At 51.9% G+C, this 12,420-nt stretch overlaps 1 protein-coding gene across 1 annotated transcript; it reads left to right on the plus strand.

Annotated features, from left to right (window-relative positions):
• Positions 1-6,950: 6,950 nt before the first annotated feature.
• Positions 6,951-9,391, plus strand: LOC130259420 (transcription factor TFIIIB component B'' homolog). The gene is made up of 3 exons (XM_056503681.1): positions 6,951-7,985; positions 8,104-9,042; positions 9,275-9,391. Exons 1-3 carry the CDS (start codon positions 7,032-7,034, stop codon positions 9,389-9,391), a joined length of 2,010 nt encoding a protein of 669 aa, XP_056359656.1. The 5' UTR covers positions 6,951-7,031.
• Positions 9,392-12,420: the final 3,029 nt, after the last annotated feature.

Consider the following 12,420-nt stretch of genomic DNA (forward strand, 5'->3'; position numbering starts at 1 on the left):
CCTTTGTGACCCGTGTCATGGCCCTTTGTGATGTGGCACATGGTGGTGGCCAGAGACCCTTGTGACATCAAAGGGCCCCACCCTGGCCTGGGGGTATTTAAGGGGCGCAGAGCCCTGGAGTGCTCAGTCCAAGGAGAGTCTCTCTCTGAGGAGGAAGCAGCTCCCTGGACACGTCTGCAGTTGAGGACTGCAGTCGGAAGAATAAGAAGATGGAGAAGAACCCCCGCTCCCAGGCCAACCAAGGCCCGCTGCTGAGCCTGCGCAGGAGGCAAAGTGTGACCGATGAGGCAGGGAGGAGCGGCCAGCAGATGGAGAGGGCCAGGATCTTCGCTCTGCCAAGGGAGCCCTCTCCATCCCACGCCTCCTCCTCATCCTGCTCCTCACAGGCACCCCTCAAGCTGCCACCAGTGCACCTCGGGCAGCCAAAGGTGGGACCCAAAAATCTCCAACTACGCACGGTCCCAGAGGTGCAGCCCCGGCAGCCGCAGGCAGCGCCGCAGGGCAGCCGCAGCCAGGCCCTGTCCCTCTGTGGGGACAGGCTGCCACCGCTGCCACCTGTGCCACGGCCGCCATCACTGCCCCGCCTGCTGAGCCCCAGGGACAACGAGAGCCGGGGCACAGAGCTGGGCAGTGCAGGGGAGAAGGGGCCGCAGCCCTGCAGCCCCTGTTCCCGCAGCCATACACCCCCCTGCCCAGGGTGATCCTGCCCCGGCTCTGGGTCGGCCGGGAGGACGCATTCTATATATCCCCGAGCCAACAGCCTCTGCCTGTGCCACCCATCCACACGGGGGCTGCAGCCACTGGAGCACAGCCTCAGGGGCACAGCCCCAGAGAAACAGAATAAGGACAGCAAACATACCAAAAAGGAAAACAGCAGTTACAAGAGTCTCTTCCAAGTGTTAGAAGAGTTCGAGCCCTTACAAGAGGACAGCGAGAGTGAGCAGGAGCTGTCCCAGGTAGAGGAGGCCACTGAAGTTTATTCAGAGGACAGCTCAAGTGACCAGCAGCTGTCCCCAGTGGAAGAGGACATTGAAGTTGCTCCAGAAGACACCACGAGTGACAAGGAGCTGTCCCCAGAGGAAGAGGATATTGAGGCCATTCCAGAGGACAGCAGGAGTGACATGGAGCTGTCCCCAGAGGAAGAAGATATTGAGGCCATTCCAGAGGACAGCAGGAGTGACAAGGAGCTGTCCCCAGGGGAAGAGGCCATTGAGGTCACTCCAGAGGACACCACGAGTGACAAGGAGCTGTCCCCAGGGGAAGAGGCCATTGAGGTCACTCCAGAGGACAGCAGGAGTGACAAGGAGCTGTCCCCAGGGGAAGAGGCCATTGAGGTCACTCCAGAGGACAGCAGGAGTGACAAGGAGCTGTCCCCAGGGGAAAAGGCCATTGAGGTAATTTTGGCAGGCAGGAAAAGTGACCAGGACCTGTTCCAAGTAGAAGAGGACATCGTGGTAGTTCCAAAGGACAACCCATGCGATGAGGAGCTGTCCTCAGTGGAACAGGCCATCAAGGTTGGTCCAGAGGACAGCACAAGCGATCAGGAGCTGTCCAGAGCTGCAGAGGCCATCGAGCTCTTCCCAGGGGACAGCAAGAGTGTTAAGGAGCTGTCCCCACCTGAAGAAGATCATGAAGAAGAGGCATCCCAAGGGGAGAGTGAGAGTGACAAAGAGCTGCCCCAAGGGGATTCCTACAAGGATGAGAGCCTTTCCCCAGAATATGTCAAATTTGAAACAGAGCCATGCTTTGGGGAAGACTCTGATCTCCCAGACGCGTCCCCATGGGAAGCAGATGACAACAAACTGCTCTCCCTGTGGGAAGAATGTGAGCAGAAGGAGCTGAAGAGGAGGGCCCTGCTCAGTGATGTGGACAGAGAGTCAAGCTTGTCACTTGAACTGCCAGAATTGCAGGAAATGTCGAGGCATCAGAAGGTGCTGGAATGGCTGGAACCCAATATCCTCAATGATTATGGCTCTGAAGAGGCGGAAGAGACTGAAGCTTGCGTATTCCAGAGGCTGTCCAAAGTGAAAAGGCGCAAGGAGAAGCTGGAGCCCCGACAGAAAGAGCTCTTGGGCACAGAGGTGGCAGCAGAGGCAGCCCCTGCCCTGCCCAGTGCCTCTCGTGCCCTATGGAGTCCCACAGACTCCGAGCTGGCAGCTGTGCCCCCAAGCAGAGCTACCGAGGAGGTGGAGGAGCCTCCCCAGGCTCTGGCTGTGCAGGACAAAAAGGCAGCAGCTCCTTCTGTCCCCAGTGAGGGCTGCACATCACTGGGGACACGGAGCACCAGGAAGCCCCTGAGCAACGCTGAGCCGCAGATGCAGGCACTGAGGAAGCAGCAGCAGCAGGAGGAGCAGGATGCCCTGGAACACCGGATTGCTGCAGAAAGGGAAGCAGCAGTTCCAGCAGGAAGGGAAGGGAGCTCAGTGCACAGCTCCCCCAGGCCCTGGCCTGCCGAGCTGGGAGCCCAGGCCCTGCGCGGGCAGCCGGCCGCCCCCAGGAAACGCCCCTCCCGCTTCAGGCGGGCGCTGCAGGCGCTGCAGGGGCTGTTCCGCTGGCCCTGCCTGAGGCCACGGCCCGAGGAGTGAATCAGGGCACCCACAGCAGGGATTGCTCCAGAGCCTCCCTCCCTGCAGGGCTGGGCACACCCGGAGCTGCCAACACCCGTGGGAGCCGGGCCACAAACTGTGACAGGAAGACGAACACAAAGACGACAAAGACAACGAAGAAGAGGAAGACAATGAAGACAAAGAAGACGAAGAAGACTAATATGTCAAAGACAAGAAGACCAGATGATGAAGATGAAGACGATAAAACGAAGAAGACAACGGCATAGACAAAGACGGCAAAGAGAAATAAGGCAAAAAAATGAAGAAGACGTAGAAGAGGAAGAATACTTATAAAATGCATAGAATAGTAATAAGAAAAATAATTTTTAAACTAGGAGTAGAAGAAGAGGATAAGAATAAGAGTAATAATTTTAGGATATAGGAATAGAAGAGTAATATGAATAAGAATTCGAAGTTAAAAATGCATAAAGAAGAAGATTAAAAAGAATAAGAATTTGAATTTTAGAATATGTAGAAGAAAGAAAAAGAAGAGTAGTAAGAAGAAGGAGTATAGAAGTAGAGTAGTAAGAAGAAGGAGTATAGAAGTAGAGTAGTTAAGAATCCATAAATGAAGAAGAGGATAAATAAATAAATAAATAAATAAAAATACCAAAGAATTTGTCTTTATTGGAAGGGACTTGTAAAGGTTGTCTAATACATCCCCCCCTGCCACAGGCTTCCACTAGTCAGGTTGCTCAGAGCCCCATCCAACCCAAATTATTCTAGGATTCTAGGATTCTATGATTAGAGGCCAGACCTGCACAGAAGTGAGTACACCAAGCTGCTACACAACAGGCAGGAGATACTCTGTTTCTTATTTTGCAATCATAAGCCCTTCGTGATCACATCACTGTATTTTGTTGGCTTTTTTATTCCCTTCTGCACATCAAGGCTACAGTTTTGGCAAACCATCATTGAGGATTCCAGCATCTTTTTCCTGAGCTGTAATAGCTAGTTTAAGTTCAGCCTCCTCTGTTTTACATCATATTTCTCTATCCAGGTCACCCTCTTTATCTACACTGAAAGGATTCACCTTCTGTTTTTCCTTTTGTGAGTAACACTGAGAGCTGCACATAGCAAAGTTCCAGAGTACATCAAATATCCTTTCAGCAGTCTTCTGCAGTGATGGAGCATCATCTGACTGTTCTGTCAAAAGCTAAACATGTGCAACTCTAACAGCAGTTTTGGTGCCTAGTCCTGGGGTACAGTTCTTCATTATACTCCTTCTGTCCCCTGTCACAATGACTTCAAGTCAAGCTGCTGGCTGGACACAATTCAATCAAGATCTAGCTGGAGATAGTTAAAACAGAGAGTTTTCCAGTCAGTGTCACTTTTTTACTCCTTGCACTAGGATCAAACAGAGATAGGGGAGCAGACTGTGCCAGCTCTGTGCTCTTCAGAGTCTTTTGCACATGGCCAGGAGGATCCCAGCTATGGATTTATGGAAAGCAATACAGCAAAATGTGGATCCTTTTGAATTTTAAGCCAGTGCTTGCAGCCCCTCCAACTCAGGAACATCTGAGAACTCAATAAGGACATTCTCCACTACAACACAAGTTATCGATGACAGAAGAGTAAAAAATAATGGTAAAAAAAGAACTGGAATCTGACATGGAGGGAAAAACAGACTCATCTGAAAGGATTCATTCTTGGCAATGGCCATGACTATTACTCATTTCTTTCTTTGATTAAAAGTTTGTTGCTGTTTACTTGAAGCCAACTGGTTTGTAGCTCCTTGGTTTCCTCCTTTTACCCTGCTAATGATAAGAGACATGGTGCTCTCGTTTCTGTGACCCCATCCCCCTCCCTCTTTTCCCAGAGATACTGGATGTTTGGAGGTGGCTTACATCAGTTTTTGAGGTAAAGGGGATTTGTTTTTTAGCAAACAGCCTGAAAATAAGGAATGATTGAAATATACTTGAATTGAAACTTTTTAGAATCCTCCCACCTCCTCCACTGGCTGTTTTGTAAGTGGAAACAGGAAAAGTAGTAGAAGACAGAAAAGGAGCATTGATTAGATTTTCACTACAAAGATGGAAATTGAATAAAAATGCAAAATCTTTCTTCCTCTTGGTTGCCATGTCTTCCTACCACACAGCAACCACCTGGGAGATCTGATTATCTGATTTTGCTTGGAGCTGAGATGATAAGGAATGCTCGGCTGGTGACGTCAGTGCTTCCTCTCTCCCTGTGTTGTTTTTGTGTATTTTTCAGCAGCAGGAGATACCATCTGGGGAGGGCACAGCTTTGCTTGTGTTCCTCCAGCTCCCACACAAGCAGTAATAGCAGATCCAGAGGCTACATTCCTGCCTGTTGCCTTCGGCATCTGTCTGTGGACTTCCTGCTGCTCATAAATTTGCTCTGCCTTTTATAATCCTGCTGACCCTATTTGTTTCCACAACCTCCTGTGGCAGTGAGTTCCAGAAGGTCATTCTCCCACCTGCTCCAAATAAAGTCCTTTTTATCCATTTGAAATCAATCTACCAGACTGATCAATGGCCTTAAACTCGCATCACGCACCACGTCCACTTTCTCTTTATGATTTTGTAGGGCTGACATGTTTTGCTCCGCCTTCTCCAGAGAAAAATCCCAGCCTCCCCAGAACCCCTTCATATTGCAGCTACCCCATCCCCTTGATCTCAGTTGCCCTGCTCAGGACTCCAAATCCACTGTATTCTTACATCCTAAGATGTCCTGTTGTGATAGGACAAGGGATGATGGTTTCAAACTAAGAGGTTTGATTTAGATTAGATATCAGGAAGGATTTTTTCGCAATGGAGCTGATAAAACATTGGCATGGGTTACTCAGAGAGGTTGGCATCCCCCATGCTGGGAATTTTCAAGACTTTCAAGGCTTAACAAACTTTTTTAGAAAATACACAAATTCTTCAGTAATTTGTTTACTTCAATCTTTATTTGGTCAATTCCTGGGAAATTGGACGCACACGAGTGGCAAGACTGTAAGAGACCTCCCACTTTCTCCTCAGGAAAGGCTCTGGGTCATGCAGGAACTGCCACCATTTCCTCTCCTCACCCGAGTCCTGCCCTTGCTCTCCTGTACTGGCGGCACTGACCCTGCCGCTGTCTCCTCCTGGTGCTGCCTGCCAGCCTGGGGTCCCGGCCAGCTGGGCCAGAGGCTGGGTGGCCGGGAGTTGGGGTTCGCCTTGTCCTCATTCAGCACTGCTGTGCTCGGCTGCAGAGGGATCCAGGGACCCCCTTCCTCCTGAGGGAGCAGCACCCAGAAGAGTGATATCGGGGCTGCTTGTGTGCAATGGGACATGACACAAACAGGGTTCAGTCTCTTTGGGAGAAATAAATGAATTTTTAGTCAACGTGGGAGAGAGAACTCGTTTCGATGGCGCTTGTCTGTAGAACCTGGCGACGCTGCCGCAGCCGAGCGCAGCCCTTGGGGCCGCTGTCTGAGTGCATTTGGAAGGGCACGGACACCATTTCAGCGCTGTCTGTCTCTGTGCTCCGTGTTTGTGCTGCCGTGCGGGCGGAGCGGGGCTGGCGGGAGCCGCGCTCCCCTCAGAGCCCCTGAGGGCGGCAGCAATGGCGGCGCCGCTCCCTCAGCGCCCGGGCCCGGCCCCGGCGGGCGGGGTGCCCTCGGCAGCGCCCTGCTGGCAGCAGGGACCGAGCCCCGGCCCCGGGCCCTGTCCCCGTGGCTCCGCAGAGCCCAGGGGACACCTGCGAGAGTGGCTGCGATGCTCGGCCATTGGCCCGAGCCGGTGCAGCAGCCGCCCCTGGGCTCGGGGAAGCGCAGGAGGCTCTCGCCGTGCCCCTTGTGCAGCTCGGCCGGGTGCCCGTGCACGGCCCCGGCCTCGCCTGGTGCCCCTGCCCCGCTCAGCTTCCCGTGCCCCGCAAAGGCGCCCAGGCTGCGCTCGCTGCCCCCGGCTGGCACTGCTGAAGGCAGGGACGAGCCCCGGGCCCGGGCAGAGCCCTGAGGGACACCCCTGCTCCCCGGCCTCCCGCCGCACGCGGAGCCGCTGCCCACAAGGCCCCGGCACGTCCCTGGGGCCACTTCCTCGTGCCCTGGCCAGCGCAGCCTGCAAACCCAGGGCTCTGCAGCCTGGGGCTGGGGCTGCCGTGTGCCAGCGTGGCCAAAGCCTCTCAGGGCTCTGGGCACAGCAGGGGCCACAAGGCCACAAGGCCACAAGTCCGGGGGCTGCTTCGTGCCAGTTCCTGCCTGCTCCACCGCTCATGGGGCGCCGGGGGTGGCCCTTTGTGACCCGTGTCATGGCCCTTTGTGATGTGGCACATGGTGGTGGCCAGAGACCCTTGTGACGTCAAAGGGCCCCACCCTGGCCTGGGGGTATTTAAGGGGCGCAGAGCCCTGGAGTGCTCAGTCCAAGGAGAGTCTCTCTCTGAGGAGGAAGCAGCTCCCTGGACACGTCTGCAGTTGAGGACGCTGGAATTTGGAAGAAGATGGAGAAGAACCCCCGCTCCCAGGCCAACCAAGGCCCGCTGCTGAGCCTGCGCAGGAGGCAAAGTGTGACTGATGAGGCAGGGAGGAGCGGCCAGCAGATGGAGAGGGCCAGGATCTTCGCTCTGCCAAGGGAGCCCTCTCCATCCCACGCCTCCTCCTCATCCTGCTCCTCACAGGCACCCCTCAAGCTGCCACCAGTGCACCTCGGGCAGCCAAAGGCGGGACCCAAAAATCTCCAACTACGCACGGTCCCAGAGGTGCAGCCCCGGCAGCCGCAGGCAGCGCCGCAGGGCAGCCGCAGCCAGGCCCTGTCCCTCTGTGGGGACAGACTGCCACCGCTGTCACCACTGCCACCTGTGCCACGGCCGCCATCACTGCCCCGCCTGCTGAGCCCCAGGGACAACGAGAGCCGGGGCACAGAGCTGGGCAGTGCAGGGGAGAAGGGGCCGCAGCCCTGCAGCCCCTGTTCTCCGCAGCCATACACCCCCCTGCCCAGGGTGATCCTGCCCCGGCTCTGGGTCGGTCGGGAGGACGCATTCTATATATCCCCGAGCCAACAGACTCTGCCTGTGCCACCCATCCACACGGGGGCTGCAGCCATGGAGCACAGCCTCAGGGGCACAGCACCAGAGAAACAGAATAAGGACAGCAAACATACCAAAACGGAAAACAGCAGTTACAAGAGTCTCTTCCAAGTGTTAGAAGAGTTCGAGCCCTTACAAGAGGACAGCGAGAGTGAGCAGGAGCTGTCCCAGGTAGAGGAGGCCACTGAAGTTTATTCAGAGGACAGCTCAAGTGACCAGCAGCTGTCCCCAGTGGAAGAGGACATTGAAGTCGCTCCAGAGGACACCACGAGTGACAAGGAGCTGTCCCCAGAAGAAGAGGATATTGAGGCCATTCCAGAGGACAGCAGGACTGACAAGGAGCTGACCCCAGAGGAAGAGGCCATTGAGGTCACTCCAGAGGACAGCAGGAGTGACAGGAGCTGTTCCCAGGGGAAGAGGCCATTGAGGTCACTCCAGAGGACAGCAGGAGTGACAAGGAGCTGTTCCCAGGGGAAGGGCCATTCAGGTCACTCCAGAGGACAGCAGGAGTGACAAGGAGCTGTCCCCAGGGAAAGAGGCCATTGAGGTCACTCCAGAGGACAGCAGGAGTGACAAGGAGCTGTCCCCAGGGGAAGAGGCCATTGAGGTAATTTCGGCAGACAGCAAAAGTGACCAGGACCTCTTCCAAGTAGAAGAGGCCATCGTGGTCGTTCCAAAGGACAAGCCATGCGATGAGGAGCTGTCCTCAGTGGAACAGGCCATTAAGGTTGGTCCAGAGGACAGCGCAAGCGATCAGGAGCTGTCCAGAGCTGCAGAGGTCATCGAGCTCTTCCCAGGGGACAGCAAGAGTGTCAAGGAGCTGTCCCCACCTGAAGAAGATCATGAAGAAGAGGCATCCCAAGGAGAGAGTGAGAGTGACAAAGAACTGCCCCAAGGGGATTCCTACAAGGATGAGAGCCTTTCCCCAGAATATGTCAAATTTGAAACAGAGCCATGCTTTGGGGAAGACTCTGATCTCCCAGACATGTCCTCATGGGAAGCATATGACAGCAAACTGCTCTCCCTGTGGGAAGAATGTGAGCAGAAGGAGCTGAAGAGGAGGGCCCTGCTCAGTGATGTGGACAGAGAGTCAAGCTTGTCACTTGAACTGCCAGACTTGCAGGAAATGTCGAGGCATCAGAAGGTGCTGGAATGGCTGGAACCCAATGTCCTCAATGATTATGGCTCTGAAGAGGCGGAAGAGACTGAAGCTTGCATATTCCAGAGGCTGTCCAAAGTGAAAAGGCGCAAGGAGAAGCTGGAGCCCCGACAGAAAGAGCTCTTGGGCACAGAGGTGGCAGCAGAGGCAGCCCCTACCCTGCCCAGTGCCTCTCGTGCCCTATGGAGTCCCACAGACTCCGAGCTGGCAGCTGTGCCCCCAAGCAGAGCTACCGAGGAGGTGGAGGAGCCTCCCCAGGCTCTGGCTGTGCAGGACAAAAAGGCAGCAGCTCCTTCTGTCCCCAGTGAGGGCTGCACATCACTGGGGACACGGAGCACCAGGAAGCCCCTGAGCAACGCTGAGCCGCAGATGCAGGCACTGAGGAAGCAGCAGCAGCAGGAGGAGCAGGATGCCCTGGAACACCGGATTGCTGCAGAAAGGGAAGGGAGCTCAGTGCACAGCTCCCCCCAGGCCCTGGCCTGCCGAGCTGGGAGCCCAGGCCCTGCGCGGGCAGCCGGCCGCCCCCAGGAAACGCCCCTCCCGCTTCAGGCGGGCGCTGCAGGCGCTGCAGGGGCTGTTCCGCTGGCCCTGCCTGAGGCCACGGCCCGAGGAGTGAATCAGGGCACCCACAGCAGGGATTGCTCCAGAGCCTCCCTCCCTGCAGGGCTGGGCACACCCGGGGCTGCCAACACCCGTGGGAGCCGGGCCACAAACTGTGACAGGAAGACGAACACAAAGACGACAAAGACAACGAAGAAGAGGAAGACAATGAAGACAAAGAAGACGAAGAAGACTAATATGTCAAAGACAAGAAGACCAGATGATGAAGATGAAGACGATAAAACGAAGAAGACAATGGCATAGACAAAGACGGCAAAGAGAAATAAGGCAAAAAAATGAAGAAGACGTAGAAGAGGAAGAATACTTATAAAATGCATAGAATAGTAATAAGAAAAATAATTTTTAAAATAGGAGTAGAAGAAGAGGATAAGAATAAGAGTAATAATTTTAGGATATAGGAATAGAAGAGTAATATGAATAAGAATTCGAAGTTAAAAATGCATAAAGAAGAAGATTAAAAAGAATAAGAATTTGAATTTTAGAATATGTAGAAGAAAAGAAAAAGAAGAGTAGTAAGAAGAAGGAGTATAGAAGTAGAGTAGTAAGAAGAAGGAGTATAGAAGTAGAGTAGTTAAGAATCCATAAATGAAGAAGAGGATAAATAAATAAATAAATAAATAAATAAAAATACCAAAGAATTTGTCTTTATTGGAAGGGACTTGTAAAGGTTGTCTAATACATCCCCCCTGCCACAGGCTTCCACTAGTCAGGTTGCTCAGAGCCCCATCCAACCCAAATTATTCTAGGATTCTAGGATTCTATGATTAGAGGCCAGACCTGCACAGAAGTGAGTACACCAAGCTGCTACACAACAGGCAGGAGATACTCTGTTTCTTATTTTGCAATCATAAGCCCTTCGTGATCACATCACTGTATTTTGTTGGCTTTTTTATTCCCTTCTGCACATCAAGGCTACAGTTTTGGCAAACCATCATTGAGGATTCCAGCATCTTTTTCCTGAGCTGGAATAGCTAGTTTAAGTTCAGCCTCCTCTGTTTTACATCATATTTCTCTATCCAGGTCACCCTCTTTATCTACACTGAAAGGATTCACCTTCTGTTTTTCCTTTTGTGAGTAACACTGAGAGCTGCACATAGCAAAGTCCCAGAGTACATCAAATATCCTTTCAGCAGTCTTCTGCAGTGATGGAGCATCATCTGACTGTTCTGTCAAAAGCTAAACATGTGCAACTCTAACAGCAGTTTTGGTGCCTAGTCCTGGGGTACAGTTCTTCATTATACTCTTCTGTCCCCTGTCACAATGACTTCAAGTCAAGCTGCTGGCTGGACACAATTCAATCAAGATCTAGCTGGAGATAGTTAAAACAGAGAGTTTTCCAGTCAGTGTCACTTTTTTACTCCTTGTACTAGGATCAAACAGAGATAGGGGAGCAGACTGTGCCAGCTCTGTGCTCTTCAGAGTCTTTTGCACATGGCCAGGAGGATCCCAGCTATGGATTTATGGAAAGCAATACAGCAAAATGTGGATCCTTTTGAATTTTAAGCCAGTGCTTGCAGCCCCTCCAACTCAGGAACATCTGAGAACTCAATAAGGACATTCTCCACTACAACACAAGTTATCGATGACAGAAGAGTAAAAAATAATGGTAAAAAAAGAACTGGAATCTGACATGGAGGGAAAACAGACTCATCTGAAAGGATTCATTCTTGGCAATGGCCATGACTATTACTCATTTCTTTCTTTGATTAAAAGTTTGTTGCTGTTTACTTGAAGCCAACTGGTTTGTAGCTCCTTGGTTTCCTCCTTTTACCCTGCTAATGATAAGAGACATGGTGCTCTCGTTTCTGTGACCCCATCCCCCTCCCTCTTTTCCCAGAGATACTGGATGTTTGGAGGTGGCTTACATCAGTTTTTGAGGTAAAGGGGATTTGTTTTTTAGCAAACAGCCTGAAAATAAGGAATGATTGAAATATACTTGAATTGAAACTTTTTAGAATCCTCCCACCTCCTCCACTGGCTGTTTTGTAAGTGGAAACAGGAAAAGTAGTAGAAGACAGAAAAGGAGCATTGATTAGATTTTCACTACAAAGATGGAAATTGAATAAAAATGCAAAATCTTTCTTCCTCTTGGTTGCCATGTCTTCCTACCACACAGCAACCACCTGGGAGATCTGATTATCTGATTTTGCTTGGAGCTGAGATGATAAGGAATGCTCGGCTGGTGACGTCAGTGCTTCCTCTCTCCCTGTGTTGTTTTTGTGTATTTTTCAGCAGCAGGAGATACCATCTGGGGAGGGCACAGCTTTGCTTGTGTTCCTCCAGCTCCCACACAAGCAGTAATAGCAGATCCAGAGGCTACATTCCTGCCTGTTGCCTTCGGCATCTGTCTGTGGACTTCCTGCTGCTCATAAATTTGCTCTGCCTTTTATAATCCTGCTGACCCTATTTGTTTCCACAACCTCCTGTGGCAGTGAGTTCCAGAAGGTCATTCTCCCACCTGCTCCAAATAAAGTCCTTTTTATCCATTTGAAATCAATCTACCAGACTGATCAATGGCCTTAAACTCGCATCACGCACCACGTCCACTTTCTCTTTATGATTTTGTAGGGCTGACATGTTTTGCTCCGCCTTCTCCAGAGAAAAATCCCAGCCTCCCCAGAACCCCTTCATATTGCAGCTACCCCATCCCCTTGATCTCAGTTGCCCTGCTCAGGACTCCAAATCCACTGTATTCTTACATCCTAAGATGTCCTGTTGTGATAGGACAAGGGATGATGGTTTCAAACTAAGAGGTTTGATTTAGATTAGATATCAGGAAGGATTTTTTCGCAATGGAGCTGATAAAACATTGGCATGGGTTACTCAGAGAGGTTGGCATCCCCCATGCTGGGAATTTTCAAGACTTTCAAGGCTTAACAAACTTTTTTAGAAAATACACAAATTCTTCAGTAATTTGTTTACTTCAATCTTTATTTGGTCAATTCCTGGGAAATTGGACGCACACGAGTGGCAAGACTGTAAGAGACCTCCCACTTTCTCCTCAGGAAAGGCTCTGGGTCATGC

This window comes from Oenanthe melanoleuca, chromosome 14, assembly GCF_029582105.1.
Source record: "Oenanthe melanoleuca isolate GR-GAL-2019-014 chromosome 14, OMel1.0, whole genome shotgun sequence".
In the NCBI taxonomy this organism is placed as follows: Eukaryota; Metazoa; Chordata; class Aves; order Passeriformes; family Muscicapidae; genus Oenanthe; species Oenanthe melanoleuca.

What these genes read in the sequence shown, in the direction of transcription:
- LOC130259420 (XM_056503681.1), top strand. Translation starts at nt 7,032, where the DNA reads ATGGAGAAGAACCCCCGCTCCCAGGCCAACCAAGGCCCGCTGCTGAGC. An exon ending in CAGAGGAAGAGGCCATTGAG is followed by an intron (nt 7,986 to 8,103) that starts GTCACTCCAGAG and finishes AGGGCCATTCAG; the next exon opens with GTCACTCCAGAGGACAGCAG. An exon ending in AGCCTCCCCAGGCTCTGGCT is followed by an intron (nt 9,043 to 9,274) that starts GTGCAGGACAAA and finishes CTGGGAGCCCAG; the next exon opens with GCCCTGCGCGGGCAGCCGGC.